This window comes from Patagioenas fasciata, chromosome 2 (genome assembly GCF_037038585.1).
Source record: "Patagioenas fasciata isolate bPatFas1 chromosome 2, bPatFas1.hap1, whole genome shotgun sequence".
Classification (NCBI taxonomy): Eukaryota; Metazoa; Chordata; class Aves; order Columbiformes; family Columbidae; genus Patagioenas; species Patagioenas fasciata.
Genome location: NC_092521.1, coordinates 110,876,945 through 110,893,846, shown reverse-complemented (window position 1 = coordinate 110,893,846; position 16,902 = coordinate 110,876,945). Strand labels below are relative to the sequence as shown.

General features: G+C 40.4%; 1 protein-coding gene across 1 annotated transcript in view; it reads left to right on the top strand.

Annotated features, from left to right (window-relative positions):
• The first annotated feature begins 6,898 nt into the window (after nucleotides 1-6,898).
• Nucleotides 6,899-16,902, top strand: part of STK17A (serine/threonine kinase 17a) — a 28,390-nt gene continuing 18,386 nt past the window's right edge. The window contains exons 1-2 of the mRNA XM_065831257.2: nucleotides 6,899-7,236; nucleotides 15,223-15,435. Coding sequence (XP_065687329.1) covers nucleotides 7,064-7,236; nucleotides 15,223-15,435 — 386 coding nt within the window. The 5' untranslated portion in view covers nucleotides 6,899-7,063. The remainder of the gene's footprint in view (nucleotides 7,237-15,222; nucleotides 15,436-16,902) is intronic.

Sequence of the window (16,902 nt, the reverse complement as noted above, 5' to 3'; positions counted from 1 at the left end):
CACTGCTTTTGTCCAGTTGTTCAGGGTACATGTCTAAAACTTGAGGCTCTCCAAAGAGTGTGCATAACCGAATCCGCCATGCTCTCCTAGACTACCTGCCTTTGAAAGCATGTGAGCTTATTCCTCACTCTAGAAAATGTCTGGACAAACAGAGGGACAAACGAGATGTATATACTACTTATATACATTCACTTCTAGGTATAATTACTGCATTATAGGCATGAAATGCAAGTGTGAAGATGATTTCTTAATAGCATGTGCTGGGTCTGCATTAAGTGTTGACAGGAAATAAATAGCAAGATGCTCTGGCATTCTCAGTATGTCACACCCATTTCTCTACTGCTCTTCACTCTAATATCTGAGGCGTGTTTCATTTGCACATTCCAGGATAGATTAACACACCTCAGATACACAGTCAGCAGACACCTTGCTGACCGTACCTGTTTTCTTACATAAATGGCACCTCATGAGGGATCATGGTACAATATGAAGGATGGGAAAGCTTAAATATGAGGATCAGTTTTCATAAGGAAAAACACAAACCCGTGGAAGAAATTTCAACAGAAATGGTAAGCATATCTTGCACAAGACACATGAGTAGCAAATGTGAAACTATGTGACTGTAACAACTCTTAAGAGACCGTCTGCAGTCAGCATGACATTTCACCATGTGTGGAGGAGCACAGGTCCACAAGCCCCAGGCCAGCCCTGACTGTCCTGCGGCAGGGACAGTGGTGGTAGCAAGAGCAGCATCTACCCATGCACGTGCTCAAGAAATCCGGATCTCACAGTGCAGCCTTTATTCAAAACTTGTTTGTGTGATCATGCAGGTGTGCGAGGAGGAAGTGGAGGGAGAAGGTATTTGTGATACTAAGCTACATTTATCTGAATTTTTCCACATATAAAGGCAGGGAAAATCAATATTTACTAAAAAGCAGTGAAGTGAGCTGCTGATCTTTAGGATATGTCAGCTTCTGCAGCAGTGATCCATTATGTGACTGCAACTATGCCTTTTACCAGAATCCACTCTATGACTTATGTTACTGAATTTCTGTTAAATACAGTGAAGCCTCCATATGTACATCAAATGTCTTTCCTGGCCTGCTAGCAGAATTCCATAATCTTACAAATCAATAACAATCCCTTCCCACCCTGTAGTAGCAAAGCCATAGTTTTTCACTACAATGGACAATAAATCCACTTGTGGCCTGAAGTTTGTTCTTGTATAAGAGGCCTGACTGGACAATAAAGTGACAAAGGATCTGCTGTGCCTCCTCTAATCATAAATCCTCCTTGAGCTACAAAGCCACACTCTTAATATTTTTTGATTTAATTCTGGTAACTTTCAAAATCACTTTTGCCTCAAAATACCTTTCATGGGTATATAAAAATGAAGAGTATGTGGCTTTGTTTGTTTAGTTCCTACCCTCTTGGAATTAAATTTTGAAGAAATAAAATGATACATGATTCTGTCTAAAACATAAGCCCTAATTCTTATTTAGATTAGGCTTTGGTGTAAAGCACATTTATATTGTTTTTACTTTAGCTCATCCCCACAGTGCTGTGTTACAGCTCTTTGAGACTGAAAAGAACAGAAGTCACTGGAGAACACAAAGATGATGGGTTTTTTCCCTGACTTGCTGGCACTTAGGATTTCTCATAATTAACTCCTATGGTATAAGAAGATAGTGGAGCTGCATGGAAAAGTTTTCTATGTCAATGATAAACAATAGTAATACTAAGTTCACTTGCATTTCCTTCTCTGAAGAGTAATACACTTTAGAGACATACCTGCACCTTTTACATTTTTCAGTATGAAAATAAAAGACTGGTTTGGGTTATTTTGTTTCCCAGTTCCAAAATGAATCAGTTGTAAGAAAACAAATGCTGTGAATACTCTGCAGTGTGACACTGAAAATCTGTTCAGTCAGTTTCAAAACGGACCACAGACATCAGTTAAAGAACTATTGTTGAGTGCGATTTCCTAATGCTGATTTTCCAGAGTCAAAACAACATACAAAAATAAATTCCAGATGCTTCTACTTTTCTGTTTTCAACATGTAGTATGCTTCAGTCCGTAGACAAAGCAGTGTAGGTACCTAACCAGCGTGCCACATGGAGTCATCATATTTAGATAACAGCTTTTCAGGAATGCAGCTGGGGCAGCACTGGAATCTGCTCAGGAACGTTGTTACAAGCTGTGATTTGACTTCAGTACCTATTAGGTATGTCTTAGTATTAAGTACGATCAGTGACTTAAAAATGACTGAAATTAGCAATACAAATTACCATATAAGATTATATTTACAATGTGTGAGGACATGTTTACTGACAGCTTTGGCATCTTTGGCAATTGAATATAAACTTCCCTGCTTTTGGCATGTAAGTTAACAGCTTTAGTGGTTCGTGCATTGATTTGTAGAACCGGGACCGTAGAGCTTAACCCCTACTACTATGGTATGTAAAGCATGCACCATGGCTTTTGAACATCATAATTGTTCATCGACTACATATTTCAGTCCTCCCAATGTACAAACCATAATGGATTATCTTTATGGTCTGGACACAAATAAAATAAGTAGGGATGCACTGTGGATTTTGTAAAATATTGTCTGCCTAGTTTGTAAATGATAAATCAGTCTTTGGGACTGCCTTGGCACTGCATAGAAGCTGTGAAAGTGATCTGGGGAGCACCCAAAAGAATGCATGGGACCCATATTAATTTTTTTCAACTCATAAATTGATGTTATTATACTATATGTAAAACTCATGTTAAATTGAAATTTCTGCAAAATATTAACCTGTGAAAGTATTTGGAAAGGTAACTCCGAGCATAAGTTTATTCACCTGTTCTGGAAATGAGAAAATCAAACACTATGAGCAAAAAAAAGAGGCATACGTATTATTGCTACCTGAGCAGCAGTCTATATTAAATCTCTTACAAATATAAAAATAACTCAACAAAGCTGGCACTAATGATGCCTAGTGCTGCCACTTAGTGGAGCTGTGCTTTCCTTCCTTAAATTGGAAAAGTAGAGATATTTTTTGTTGTAGGTAGTAAGAAATCTCAGTTTGTACAGAAGTGTAGCATGGGACCGTTTTTCAGGGGTGCTGAGTACTTGAAGCTCTTGTGTAAGTGACTTTACTTGATGACCAGAAGCATTTGAGGAATACAGGAGTGAAGCATCCCAGGTGAGGAATGTGTACTCTTCCTGCTGCCTCATATGTAAAACAATCACATAAAGACGTAAGTAGCTCATCAATGCAAAAAAGATAGCTTCATATGGAATTTAAGCAGCCTGCGGAAATTCCAGCAAGAGAAGATCAAGTTTTTCTGTCATTATGGAAGTTGAAAGGATGAATTTAGCACCTGAAAAACAACCTTAAATTATGTATATGTGCTGAGCTATGGATGGTTAGATTTCATATGTCTGTTATAAATGGACCATGATGATGATACAGGATAACTCTTCCATCATGTACAAGTTGCCTGAATATATTCATATTGGGAAGAGCCAAGTCCTGTGAAGGTCAAGCTAGAGTCACACTGATAGAACTCAGCAAAGCTAGTAGCCCTATGCAACACATTTGACTCGCCTCTTCAGGGCAGAACTGAAATTGCTCTTTAACTCCAGTGCATGCGGGCATAAATTGAAAAGGACATTCTTCTAAATAGAGTACCTGTGCCAGTGTCTTCCACATCACCTCCCACTTGTTAGCTTGCAGATCAAACACAGCTCATAAGAATGAATTCCTTGAATGTTACTGGCAGAAAATAAACTAAAAAGAAAATATTCAATGTAAACCAGTTAATGTTATCTGTACAAGCAGAAATCAGTATTTGTTACGCCATCTGAGTGCAACTGAGCATATAACAACAGAAAAAAAGCTGCTTTTTTTTTTTTTCCCCAGTAGGTAGCATATGAGAGTGACCACCAAAATGTCTGTTAGCTTATCTCTAAATAAATCAAGCTTCGTTCATATCTGCATATGTTTCTCCCTGTGTGGATAGCACGAACATGTTGCAGTATTTAAGTCTATCAGTGTTTTAATATACAGGTGAGTTATAAAGCTTATGTTTATTCTTTCTACAGGGAAAAATTAAACTAATACAACATATATCAGGTCCATAATATTCTGGTGTGACTGGGCAAAGCATAGTCTGTGGTATGGCTAGTACATAGGAATTCGTGGGAAAAGATTTTATTTTCTCAGTTTTCAAGACAGTAAAGCACAATTTTTCTTTTTGTCATTGTCTTCCTATTCTGTGGATAATTCTTTTAAAGAACGGAACAAATCCATCTTCCTGTTGTATTAAGACACTGTTCATGTCTTCGGTAGTTTCATGCTATAGGAGAAAAATAGTTAAGCTTACATACTGTAAGGAATAAAATTTTCTCCAGATAGGAGGAAGCAATATACTCAAAACTCTCCATAAGTTAGAAATATATCTTAAGTTTTTCTGAATAAAATAACTGCATGTGGGAAAAAAATGTAAGCCAAACAAACCAATTGCTAGATTTTTAAAGGCATTTAATAATCTAAAACTTACAATCTATTTAAAATATGAGCAGAAAACCTTAAAAATCCCAAAGTCTTTTGGGGAAGGTCTGTTCATATTCCAGAATCAGTAATTGCACTCCTTTTCATCCTTTTTTTTTTTGCAGGTTCCTGCCCCAGGAAAATGTGATTTTGAAAGTAAGAACTAGAAAATATAGTAAGAAGTAAGTATCCAAACGCTTCATTTTGGATTAACATAAGACATGATCTGCTTTTCAGGAAACAACTTTTTCTCCATAGTAAATGCCTCTGATACATGCTTGCAGATGTAATAATTTCTTAACCCTTCTTTAATCCAAGTTTTACTGTTCAGCGGTAAGTCTGTCCCTCCTAAAGCATAAACAATGCTCTGACTGGGAAGCACATTGATATTGTAGGTCTTGAACCATCCATTACTCTCTATACTGGTTCTGAAGTTTATTGCTAAACTATTTATTTCTGCAAATTGGGTGAATGAGGGAATTCCAGCAAAATGCCTCATCAGCAATTGTGCTCCCATCCATAATCAATGACTGGGGTTTGGGCTGAATCCCTTCCTGTTTGTTCCCCTGTTTCCTCATTAATCTCGTCTCCACTGTGCTCTGGGTATTGGCAGGCAACGGCAACCACATTCTGCGACCTTAATGGAGACAAATGCCAAAGCACTGCCCTGATAAATGGCTGAATAAGTCTCTTAAACATGTACATTAAGTAAGCCGGTCAGTGAAGAGCTTGTGAAGTGAGAGGAGCACAGCCATTTCTCAATCCATGAGACGATTTCCACCAGCCTGGACAAAAGGGTGTTTGGAATGAGTTCCTACACACCTCATGCAAACACTGGGAGCTCAAGCATGCGTGGAGGAGAGGAGCCAAGTATGCCCCAGCCATGGGAAAGGCTTAATTAGAGCTTGTGCCACAGACACCACAGAGGCCAAGATTTCATCAGGTGGGCTCAGGGGTACTTGACCCTTTCAGACATGACGCTGCCCCTTTTGTCCTCACCTCCCCTCAGCCTTGCAGCCCAGTGTCCCAATGGGGCCTGGGGGCTGTTTCCCCACAAGGGCATGCCCATCATGGCCAGCTGTTGTGGTTTCTACCTTATGATTTGCCCTTCTGCCCTACCACTCCCTCAGGCCACACCTGAGCACCCATGAAACCAGTTCCTGGGTCGCACGGATGCGAAGTCGTAACAGCAGTGCCAGGTGAGCCAACAACAGGATCACAGAATGGCTGGGGTTGGAAAGGTAAAGAAGTTTCTCCTCCGATTCAACTGGAACTTCGTATGCTTGAGTCTGTGCCCATTGCCCCTCACACAATCACAGAATCGCAGAATGGTAGGGACTGGAAGGGACCCCAAAAGATCATCCAGTCCAATCCCCCTACCGGAGCAGAAACACCCAGATGAGGTTACACAGGAAGGTGTCCAGATGGGTTTTGAATGTCTCCAGAGAAGGAGACTCCACAACCTCCCTGGGCAGCCTGTTCCAGTGTTCTGTCACCCTCACTGTGAAGAAGTTTCTTCTCATATTTAAGTGGAACTTCCTGTGTTCCAGTTTGTATCCATTGCCCCTTGTCCTATCACTGGTTGTTGCCGAGAAGAGCCTGGCTCCATCCTCGTGACACTCACCCTTTACATATTTATAAACATTTATTCATATACATATTTATAAACATATTTATAAACTCACCCTCATCATGAAGAAGTTTCTTCTCAAATTTAAGTGAAACCTCCTGTATTCCAGTTTATACCCATTGCCCCTTGTCTTACCATTGGTTGTCACCGAGAAGAACCAGGGTCCGTCCTCATGACACTCACCCTTTACGTATTTATAAACATCAATGAGGTCACCTCTCTGTCTCCTCTTCTCCAAGCTAAAGAGACCCAGCTCCCTCAGCCTTTCCTCATACAGGAGATGCTCCACTTCCTTAGTCATCTTTGTTGCCTTGCGCTGGACTCTCTCCAGCAGTTCCCTGTCCTTCTCGAACTGAGGGGCCCAGAACTGTACACAATAAAATTCCAGATGTGGTCTCACCGGGGCAGAGTAGAGGGGGCGGAGAACCTCCCTCACCCTGTCGTTGGGCACCACTAAAAAGAGTGTGGTCCCATCCTCTTGACAGGTCACTCGGCTCTACGACTATTTAGATCTCGTCACTTGGCAGGAGGGTTCGCGGGCTCCCGCTCCCGCCACTCCTGTCACTCCCCGCCCTTCCTTCTCCCCAGGGCTGCCGGCAGGAGGCGCTGCCCAACCGTTCCTCGCGGCACTGCACGGCGCCCCGCCCCTCGTTCCCCCCGCCCCGCCCTCCCTTCCACCAAGGTGAGGTGTTAGAGGGCGGGGCCCCGCGGCCAAGCTCCCGCCCCCTCCGTCCCATCGGCGCGGCGCGTGCTGCCCGCCGCCCTCCTCCAGCAGCGGCCGCGGTCGGGAGCGCACCCGCCGCCTAAGGGGAGCCCGGCCCGGCGGGGAGACAGACCGAGCCGGGAAAGGAGGGAGTCGGTGCCCCGCTCCTGAGGGAGAAGCCCCGCGCTATGAGCCCCGAGGAGAAGCCGCCACCCGGCCGCTCCCGCGGCGACCGGCCGCCGCAACCCACTCCCGGCCGAGGCCGGCGGCGCGGCGGCTTCCTGACGGAGATCCGCACGCCCATCCGCACCGAGCCCTTCCAGGAGCGCTACAGCCTCAGCCCCGGCAGGGAGCTCGGCAGGTGAGCGCGCCGCGGGAGGCACAGCAGCTGCGGGCGGCTGGCGCTGCCGGCACGTCTCCGGGATGCGGGGGCGGCGGTGGGGAGGAGGCGTCTGGTGTGTCCGGTGTCCCCCCGCGGCCGCCCCGCCGGCTCCGCTCGCCCGAAGCGCCGGGCGCAAGGCGTGTGCCCGCGGCGGAGCCTGAGAGGCTGAGAACCCGGTCGGTGCCTTTGCTCTGCTCCGCGTCTCCCCCCTCGCTGCCGGGAGCTCACCAGCCGCTGTCACCTGCTGCCGTTTCCTATGCTGCCTTGTGTGGGTTGACAGCGGCGGGGGGAGCGAGGAGCTCGCTGCCCTGTCTGCTGTTTGCTCCCCTCGCCATGCTGGGGGTCAGCCCCGGGGACGTGCCCATCGCACTGACCGGGTGGTGTTTGGCTTAGTTGGAAGGAGTGCTGGGAGGCAGCTGTGCCGCAGCTGCTTGTCCCTCCGTCTGGCCAACAAGTCATCCTCAGCCTTGTGAAGCCGGCTGGGGAGAGACTGTGCTCTTCCTTCGGAGCCAGTGTGGAGTAGAGAGATTTAGAGATTTCCCTTGGAGATAGAAACCTGCCTTTTTTTTTTTTTTCCCCTTGAGCTTTGTAAGCTTTGACATGGGGGAAAAAAGCCTAGAAAAGACTAGTTTGTAGTAGCATGTGCTTGAGAGTAATGGTGGGACTTCTGAAAATATTTTAAAAGTGGTTAAAAAAAAGGGCTTGAAAGTGACTGTACAGGTGATGTTTAATTGATGTATAATTTCAACACCTGACTGATAACAAGCAGGCCTTGAGGCGGAAAGTCTCATTAAAAGGTTTTTGCATCTCGGGAACCATATACATGGAATTTCAGCACCACTAAACCAGTATTTTTGTCTGAAATTGTCACTTATTAGAACAACTATAGTATTCTTATTGATATGTGCTTTATCTAAAGAGTATTCAGATAAAGATGATTAGATTAAATGCCATAGGATATATGGCAAGATACACTCCTTGGTGCGTGTTTTTTTGCAAGTTATGTTCTGTAGCTTAGCTTAAACAACAGCACCAACCACTCCTTTGGAGCTAAAGAGAAGTTTCAAAATAAATGTAGCTGCTGTACATACCTCTAACAAATTTTTAGGTTGCCTAGGTGTCAGCTTAATGCTTAATTAATACTTCTGGTGTACTATTTGAATAATACCTGTTTAAACATAGTGGCCTAAAGCATTCACATGGGAAGCAGGTGGGAGAAACCTAAAGTGAGAAAGCTTTTTTTTAGCGTGATGTGACCATAATGTCTAGGGACTGGAAACCAAAGCTACCTAAATGCAGACTGCAAAACGGTCTAAATTCTAAGCAACAGTGAAGAAGTCACAGGAGCAGTGCAGCACAGGTTGTCTTGGTAGCACTACTTTTCAGGGTCTTTTTTAATTTGAAGATGAGGTGACTTTTCAGAAAATATTTTACCGCTCTGCCATGGGGTGAGAGCTTCTCTTAGAGCTGCGTGATATTCATTGGGCTAGTCAGAAAAGAGACTAGATGGAGCTTCCTTCTGGCACGCAAAAGTATTAGCTTTATGCTGTGAACAAGAATTAAGTACTACAGCAAATCTTTGTCTGTAGTTTAGACAAGTAAATCTCAGCATGGCTTTCGTGTGGAGTCACTTTTGGTCAGAACTACATTTAAAGATGACCTTTGCATGAAGGTTGTGATTTTGTAACTGTAGTTACGGTAAAATGAGTTAAGTGACTGTTCTGAGGTTTTGTCTTGTTTTTGTGCAATAGTTGCACATATTTTGGTTCTTCCTACCTTTTTGTTTCATCAACTCACAAATGTTTTCACTGTCTTAGAATATAGAAATGTATAAATGTGAATGTATGTGCTTGGGGTTTTTTATTCAATAAGTCTGAGTGGTTACTTTTCACTACTTTTTGATTTATAAAAAAATTGGATAGCTCAGTTTGAGCATTCCCATTAAAACGATTTTTGCTAGGTTGTTGTGACAAAACATAGGTGGTAAATGGAAAATCTCTCTGCCACTTGTAACTGTGTCATTTTATTGATAATGTATGCTTCACAGAAGTGAAGCACTTTTAAGTGTTCATGAAGTGTGTAATTCTCTGCTTATGCATAGAGTTTATATTTACACAGGACTTGAAAAAATGATCGCTCAGGTATGGCAGATTTTGGTCTCAGATGAAAAATAGTCTTTGTGCACACAACGTAGTCTATTTTAATTCTAATTTGGTAGTGGAGTTTGCTAGTGGAAAATATTTATACACTCTGTGTTCGTCCATCCCACTTCCCAGAATTGGGGAAACAATTTAAAAGCTGCATTTTAGGTAGAGGTTTTGGGAATAACCATACTTGCATAAGCTGAGTTTAAAACTGACAGCAGGGAGAGATAAGAAATCGGATTTAGCACCATCGCTGAAAGTAAGGCTGCTACATGGGCTCAGTGGGTTTGTGTGCTCTTTGGCCTCTCATCCAGTCAGCCAATATGTGTATGTTGAACTCACCCAGGCACTTGGGGCCTCTGTCCTCTGTTTCCTTGTCACCTGTGTGTGCGATAGGTGGGAAGAGGGGAGAACATGGGAAAACATTCAGGTGTTTTAGTTCTAACAATGCAAGGCGGGCAGGTACTGGGGCTGCTGGTGCTGGTGGCATGTTAGAGGTGGAAGTCCCAAGGAAGTATTGCTGAAAGTGGTAGATGAGGGAGGAACCTTGTCGCAATGTCACCAGAGGGACTTGGGTGCAAAGCCATAGGAAATCAGGCTTCATTAGTTCTGCTCATGGGGGAAAAACTGCTTTGAGACTGCGAAGCTTATGTGCTTCAAAAGGCTGCTGCCTCGTTCAGTAGCTGAACAGGCATTTGCAAGTCTATTGAAATAGAGCTGCAAGGAAAACCAGGTTAATTTAGGAAAAAATACCAAAAACTTGGTTGTAGTGGCTACTCTGGAAATGAAATTAAGTTGCTTAAGATGACATGGAAATGGCAGGTTTTTTAATGAAATGAAACTTTGGGCTAGTCTTCACAGCCTTATTAATTTTACTGTCCTAAAATCAGAATGTTCTCACACAAATATTCATCTGCCTGATGTTTAAAATCAAACTTACCTCTGATGGGTGTTTTAAAGGTGCCGTTTTCATCAACTCACTCAGACTTGTGTTTTCAGATGGTGCTGGCTTGAGTTAGGTTAGTTTGAAGTAGTGTGACCTTTGCAGAGGACAAGGCACCAATTGCTTAACTCTTCTTCCACTTACCATCTATGCTTAAGCCACGATTGTGCTGTAAAATAGGGAACAATATATTTTGTATTACCTAGAGCTTCTCTAAAGAATCTAGTATAATTGTATTTAGTTGCTTTGCTCGTTTTCCTCAACAAAAAACTTCTAACTAATGGCACACAAAATATTACTAGACAGCTAATCCTTCGGCTCACTGGAGTATTGCACTCTTTTTAAATGTAAAACAAGGTATCTACATATTGAAAATCATCATTTGTGTACAGAAAATAATGCTCCTGGTGCTAGAGGTGGGTTGGAAGAAGGTGTAAATGACTGGCCTTGCTTTCTTCTCACTTGATGGCAACAGTCATCTTAAGTTATTTCTCTAAAATAAGAAATCATCTGCTAGCAAAACGTATGCAGCACATATATGTAAATGTATGTCAGGTGCAATTCAGTTGATGCTCATCATTCTCAGTTTCTTATTAAAGTAGACAAGCTCATTCTCCACCTGAGCTAAGAATAACAAGTATTTTAATAATTTTAGGAGAGTGAACAGAAGAAGGAAATATTATTTGTTTCGAACTAGTGAACTGGCTGTAGTTTCATGTGCAGATAACCCATATCTTGAATTTTTTTCTTTTTTTTCCATAAACTCTGGCATGACCTTGTTCTCGGGCAGCTTTCAGTAATGTGCATCTTGGAGACCCACGACATTTGTACAATCTTGTGCATCAATAGGAATGTATATGCTGTCACACTTCTGTCCTCAGCTGCTCTCTGCAATAGCACAGCTGAGGTGCAAAAGTTGTGGAACTAAGTAAAAGTGGAAAAGAGGTGAAAATGAAGAGTTGCAAGTAGTTGATTCCACCATTTGAGAATAAATTTATGCAAGTAAATTATTTGTGAACATCAGAAATTGAATCCTCACACCATGCTGTTTGAAAATCAGAAATTCTAGGGAAGAAAAAAAATCTCACTTCAGGGAAAATGTTTGATGTGAGTTATGTAATAAATTGCGTAGTGTTTTGTGGGTCTCAGAAAACATTTCTGAACTTCATGAAAAGTAAATATCTTCACAGGAGTTGCTATTATTCCTGCATTTGTCACAGTGACAGGGTTTTATCGGTCACTTTAAAAATAATTATTAAAGTAAGGTTAGTTCTCTGCTCTTCTGAGCTTATGACAACCAAAATTAACTGGTGTGGCCTAAATGTTCTTGCTTATCTGATTTGACATTTGATTTGTGATTTGAGGCTTTTGCTTTAAGCCATAATGTATGCCAGATAAAACAATGCTAATTCTGTTGGTGATCTGAAAAGATGACATTGAGCTTCTATGAAATCAGATATGATTTATCTTAAATCATAATTCTTGAATGAGACTCTTTGTGAGGACTGAACTACTTCTGCTTTCCTATTCATGTCTCCCTTCAAAGAATTTTTGTTTGCGTTTGGTTGACTGATAGTCAGTTTTTAACTTTGGAAATGCACATTCAGTATTTTCTCTCAATATTGCTCTTCCTTCAATGCAGTGTTCTCCTTGCTAGCTTTTCTCAATACAGCTAAACAAGCAGGGCTCTGATCTAATACTATTTTCATTATTTAATAGGATTTTTTTTATAAGGAGTTTTGAAAAGCAAAAATGAAGCCTGTGCCATGTGTACTTTATGGGAAAGCTTGTTTCCATCTGTTTTGCCCACTATTCTATCTCTATCAAAATAAATTCTCTACAAATTTATCTTAACTATACAGTGGATGATATCTTTGGATCTCTCAAATTGTTTCAGGCATGAATCTAGATTGCTGCACAGTAATTAGTTCTATTAGCTAGAAACGTCAGGTTTGCCAAGTCTGATCTTTTGGGGGATTGTATTCAGAAAAGATGAGTTCTACAGTCTATAGTTATAATAGCTCTAATTATAGGTATAACCATAAAGAATCTGGGCAGGATTCTTGGTCTTAAACAACTAAGAATTAGTATTTGTCAGCTGTCTGAACTCCCGTGTAACCTGTCCTTTTAATTACGTCACCTGTCAGGCTTCTGGCCAGCTCAGCTAAACAGGACATGCGTGGCCACACACAGTGGTGGCTCTTGCTGTTTCTTCCTGCCCGGTGAATACTGTTTTATTTCCACAGTGACTAATGTGCAATGAATTGGCAACATTGCTACTCATTAGGCTAATTAACATGCTTCCAGATGGGTTTGTATGCAATGCAAAGCAAGGCCATGCTTCTTGAAAGCTGTATTATAGAGATTTTAAACTTTTCTAAACTGCCTTCTCTAGGTACTTCAGCAGTGCTAGAATTAAAAGCTTTTGACTCTGCGCTAAGACAATGTTCAACCGTAAGGAAACCATTCATTCAGAGGCTATTTAAGAAAATAGAGAAGGCTGAACCCAGGGGTCTAGGTTTTTGGTAATAAAGGCTTAATATCTACCAGGCAGTAAAACAAATTGCTGTTAAAGAGCTTATCTGTTAGTCTCTCACTTATCTGTTGGGTTTTTTCTTATCAGTGTAGTCAATAGTGTTTTGGTTTGTTTTTTTGTTGTTTGTTTTTCCTGTGCTGTTTTTGGTGCTAAATATTTCAGTAAGGATTTTAACGCTTTTGATAAATTTATACCTTTATATTGCACACAGATTGTACAGATGCATGTCTTTATTTGGAGCAATTTAAAATCCTTTTTGCTGCCCACATGGGGAGGGTTGCTCTCTGTTGTGGTTTAGATTGCAATACTGGAGGGATGTTTATACTTGTAGCTACCAGCACTAATGTCACAAGCTTCCTAGAAATCTACCTAAAAGAAACACTGTCCATGCAATATTTTGGGGATTGAGAGCACATTCCAGTGTTTCCTGATGAGCTATCTGTACTGTACACGTTTGTTATTTCTTCCAACATGGTTTTTGACAGATGTGTAGCAGGCTCCTAGCAGGTTGTTAGCCTTTAGGTGTCTCTTCCTCCTGTGGTGGTCTGTGGTAACTCTATATCAATTAACACATTTCATAGTGATCTTCTGACCACACCACCATAGTGCTACAAAATTCTATAATATTATTTTAATGCATTTGCAAAACTATAATATTGTCCTAATGTATATATTAGTAATTAAGAACTTTATTCCAAAAAACAGGATTGAAGACATTGAAAGCATATTCTTACTGTTTGTCTGCCTTCACAGCCATTTGGGCTGTGCTCTGATCTGGTCTTCATACCTATTGTGCAGTAGATGATAATGTGTGCTTATGTGAAATATTATTCCTAGAGGAAAACTATGGCTGTATCAGCAAGTACAAGTCAGATTATTTTGGTGAGATTGCCTAGCAAATACCCACTTTGTGGGATCATATTTGACTTCATTCGTTTATACTGGCTAATTTTGAAACAAATGCTTATTTTAAGTAAGCTGACCACAGCTGCTTTTAGCAGTTGCATTTCATGGGTAGCAGTCTGCCAATAGGTTAGGAGCTGTGAGAGGGAAAACTTTGACATGAGCTGAATTAGTTAAATCTGTGAACTGCAGCTTGGAGGTAGGAGAGGCAAAGCTCATGTAACCGTATTCCAAACCAGATGAGGACTATAATTTTTGTTTCAGCAACCCTTCAATCAGTTAAACAAAGAATCAAAATAAAGACCCTCAAGCAATTCCTGCAGCTTTATAAGAACATTTTTGCATATAAATAAAAATATAGATTTGATCAACATTATACATGTATGGTAATAACTGAAAAAAAGATTGCTATACCTTAAAGTATGATAATTCATCATTGCATTAGATTACAGATTAGTTAATAGACCTTTTTGGTTTAAAAATTCATACTGTATGAATGAAACTTAGTGGAGCAGGTGGCGTGGGACTCTACTGCAAGGAAGTTTAGAGCAGACACTTCAGTCCAAAATGCTGTGGGGAAGTCTTCTGACGTAAGTGCTGCAGCGTGGTTTTAACCAGCATGCTGGCTTCCTGTAACTCATCCGTTGTGTGTTGTGTCAGGGGTGGAGATGACGCTCATTAATGTGGGTTAAGCACCGTGCTCAGTTCTGCTCAGTGTGTGTCTGTGTTGATGTTATCATGGTTGCAAAAATTTTGTTAGAAAACTTTATGCTGGCCAAGGTGCTTACATTTTTTGTTAATTATCTATGTTTCTTACTTACACAGTGAGACCAAGAATAAGGAATATTGAGAACTGTTAAACAATCAAATAACTGACTCATCGTTTGAGACATATCATGGTGAAAATCAAGTGCTGTCTTTGAAAATACAGAGCAGAGTCTGGATATTACATGGCAAATGGAGCAGGATTTCCAGCAGTTATTCAATAAGAGTGATAGTTGCTGTTGCCTTTAATATGGTGGGAAACTTTAGAAAACTAACTGGGTTATTGTGATGTAGACACAGAAAATAGAAAATGCCTATTCGTACACTTTGTTTTTTCCAGCTATTTAATGAAATTTTTGAGGGTGACATAATTTTATGAACTAGCACAGATTGTTTATTCTGTATTTTTGAAATCTAGGTTCCTTGAATTGATAGGGTTTTTTAATTCCCTATTTTCCATGGAGATTAAATTGCATTCTGAGTTGTGGTGTTCCTAACTTTTAAGTGTAGGGATTACCACTCAGAAAGGCATCTTTGTAAATTTAGAACATATTTTAAATGTATCCATTAACAGTGATTGAGTTCAGGTTTCCTGAAATGTTAATTTATAAGGATGATATTAAAGTTGTCAATAAGAGACTTAATTCTAACTTTAAATTCTTCTTTAATTTCAGGGGAAAGTTTGCAGTGGTGAGGAAATGTATCCAGAAAGACACTGAAAGAGAGTTTGCAGCAAAATTCATGAGAAAAAGAAGAAAGGGCCAAGACTGTCGGATGGAAATAATCCACGAAATTGCAGTCCTTGAGCTGGCACAATGCAACCTTTGGGTCATTAACTTGCATGAAGTTTATGAAACTGCGACAGAGATGATTTTAGTCCTGGAATAGTAAGTACTACTAATGAGTCCTGAATAACATTCTGTAGTATTTGCTTAAAACTAATAATGTAAAAATACTGTGTGTCAGTATGAATAATGTGAAAATATCTTATTGCTTGCCTGTTACTCTTGCATGAGTTCAAAAAGAATCGCTACAAAAATCAGTATTACAAGAAATTATATGCAGTCTCATAACTACTGCACGTTCTAATAAAGTTTTTCAATTATGTAGTATCTGTCAAAGCTGAAGTATAAATTGTGTATTAAAAAAAATCTTAAGTGAAATATGACCTGCGTACACTCCCTACTTGTATAAGAGGAAGAGGAATGCAATGAGCATCTGTTCAAAAAGTGAAGTTTCTTGACAAAACAGACAAAACATCTGTTTGGTTTTTTACTACTTTCGAAAAAGGTATTGAAGCAACCTCATTGTTAGAAAGAAACTGTCAAAAACCCCTATGATCTACAATGAAAAGCTCTCTAAATCATTGTCTTTTTGGCAAAGAAAAGGGAAGAGGATTCCAATCTAGAATAGTTTCTTTCAAATGACATTTAACTTGACTCTACATTTGTCTGTTTTTTCCTTCTTGAGTTTGCCCAGGTTGGTGTCTCTGCAGCTGTTGTGATTGTTCATCTAATAATATGCCAGTGGCTTCTATGTTTGGCATGTAGGTGTCAAGAGACAGTCAAATGACTGTTAAGATTCTGTTCAAGCTTTATGGATTTTAAATAATTAGGAGAGGAACAGGGAGGGTCGAGAGTTCAGAAGTTACTTAACCTGTCTGCTAAGATAAATCTAGTTTGTACAGCTCTTTTCTTGCTTGATAACTAAAAGAAATAGTGAGAAATCTTGTGTCCCAATTTAATCTAATTTGGAGATTAAAAGAAACTGTATCTTTAGTGTTCAGTGAAATGGAATCAGAATGTGTCTGCTAAGGCAAACTTCCTTCCAGAGTACATTTTTTCAGCTTGATTGTGCCACTATGGAATTCATGATTTATGAGATATTCAAGTATCTGTTATAATCCAACGGCGTAACAGAGCTTCTGGCGTTTTTAATTCCCTATTTTCCATGAAGATTAAATGCTGCTATTGGAGACTCAGAAATACATGCTTTAAACCCTAGCAGCACAGATCTAACTAGAATACAGTCTAAATTTCTGGATCCTTTAAGGATATGGCAGGAGCTGTAGAATCAAAAGCTTGATAACAGCAATGGGTTTTGTGATAGTTTTAATGCAAAATTGCTAGTTTTCTTTTAGAACTCAATTCCCTTAAAATTGCAAAACACTTTAAATTCAAAGTATTAACTAGGTTGTTCAGTAGTCACCAGGTTGTTCACTAATTAGCAACATTATAGTTTTTATGTGCATCAAGCAGTCATACCTTGTTCCAGATAAATAGCTGTGTGTTAAGTTGTAAATTACAAAAAGTCATTCCCTGACTCTAGCCAGTATGTCTGGATGCTTCTTTAAT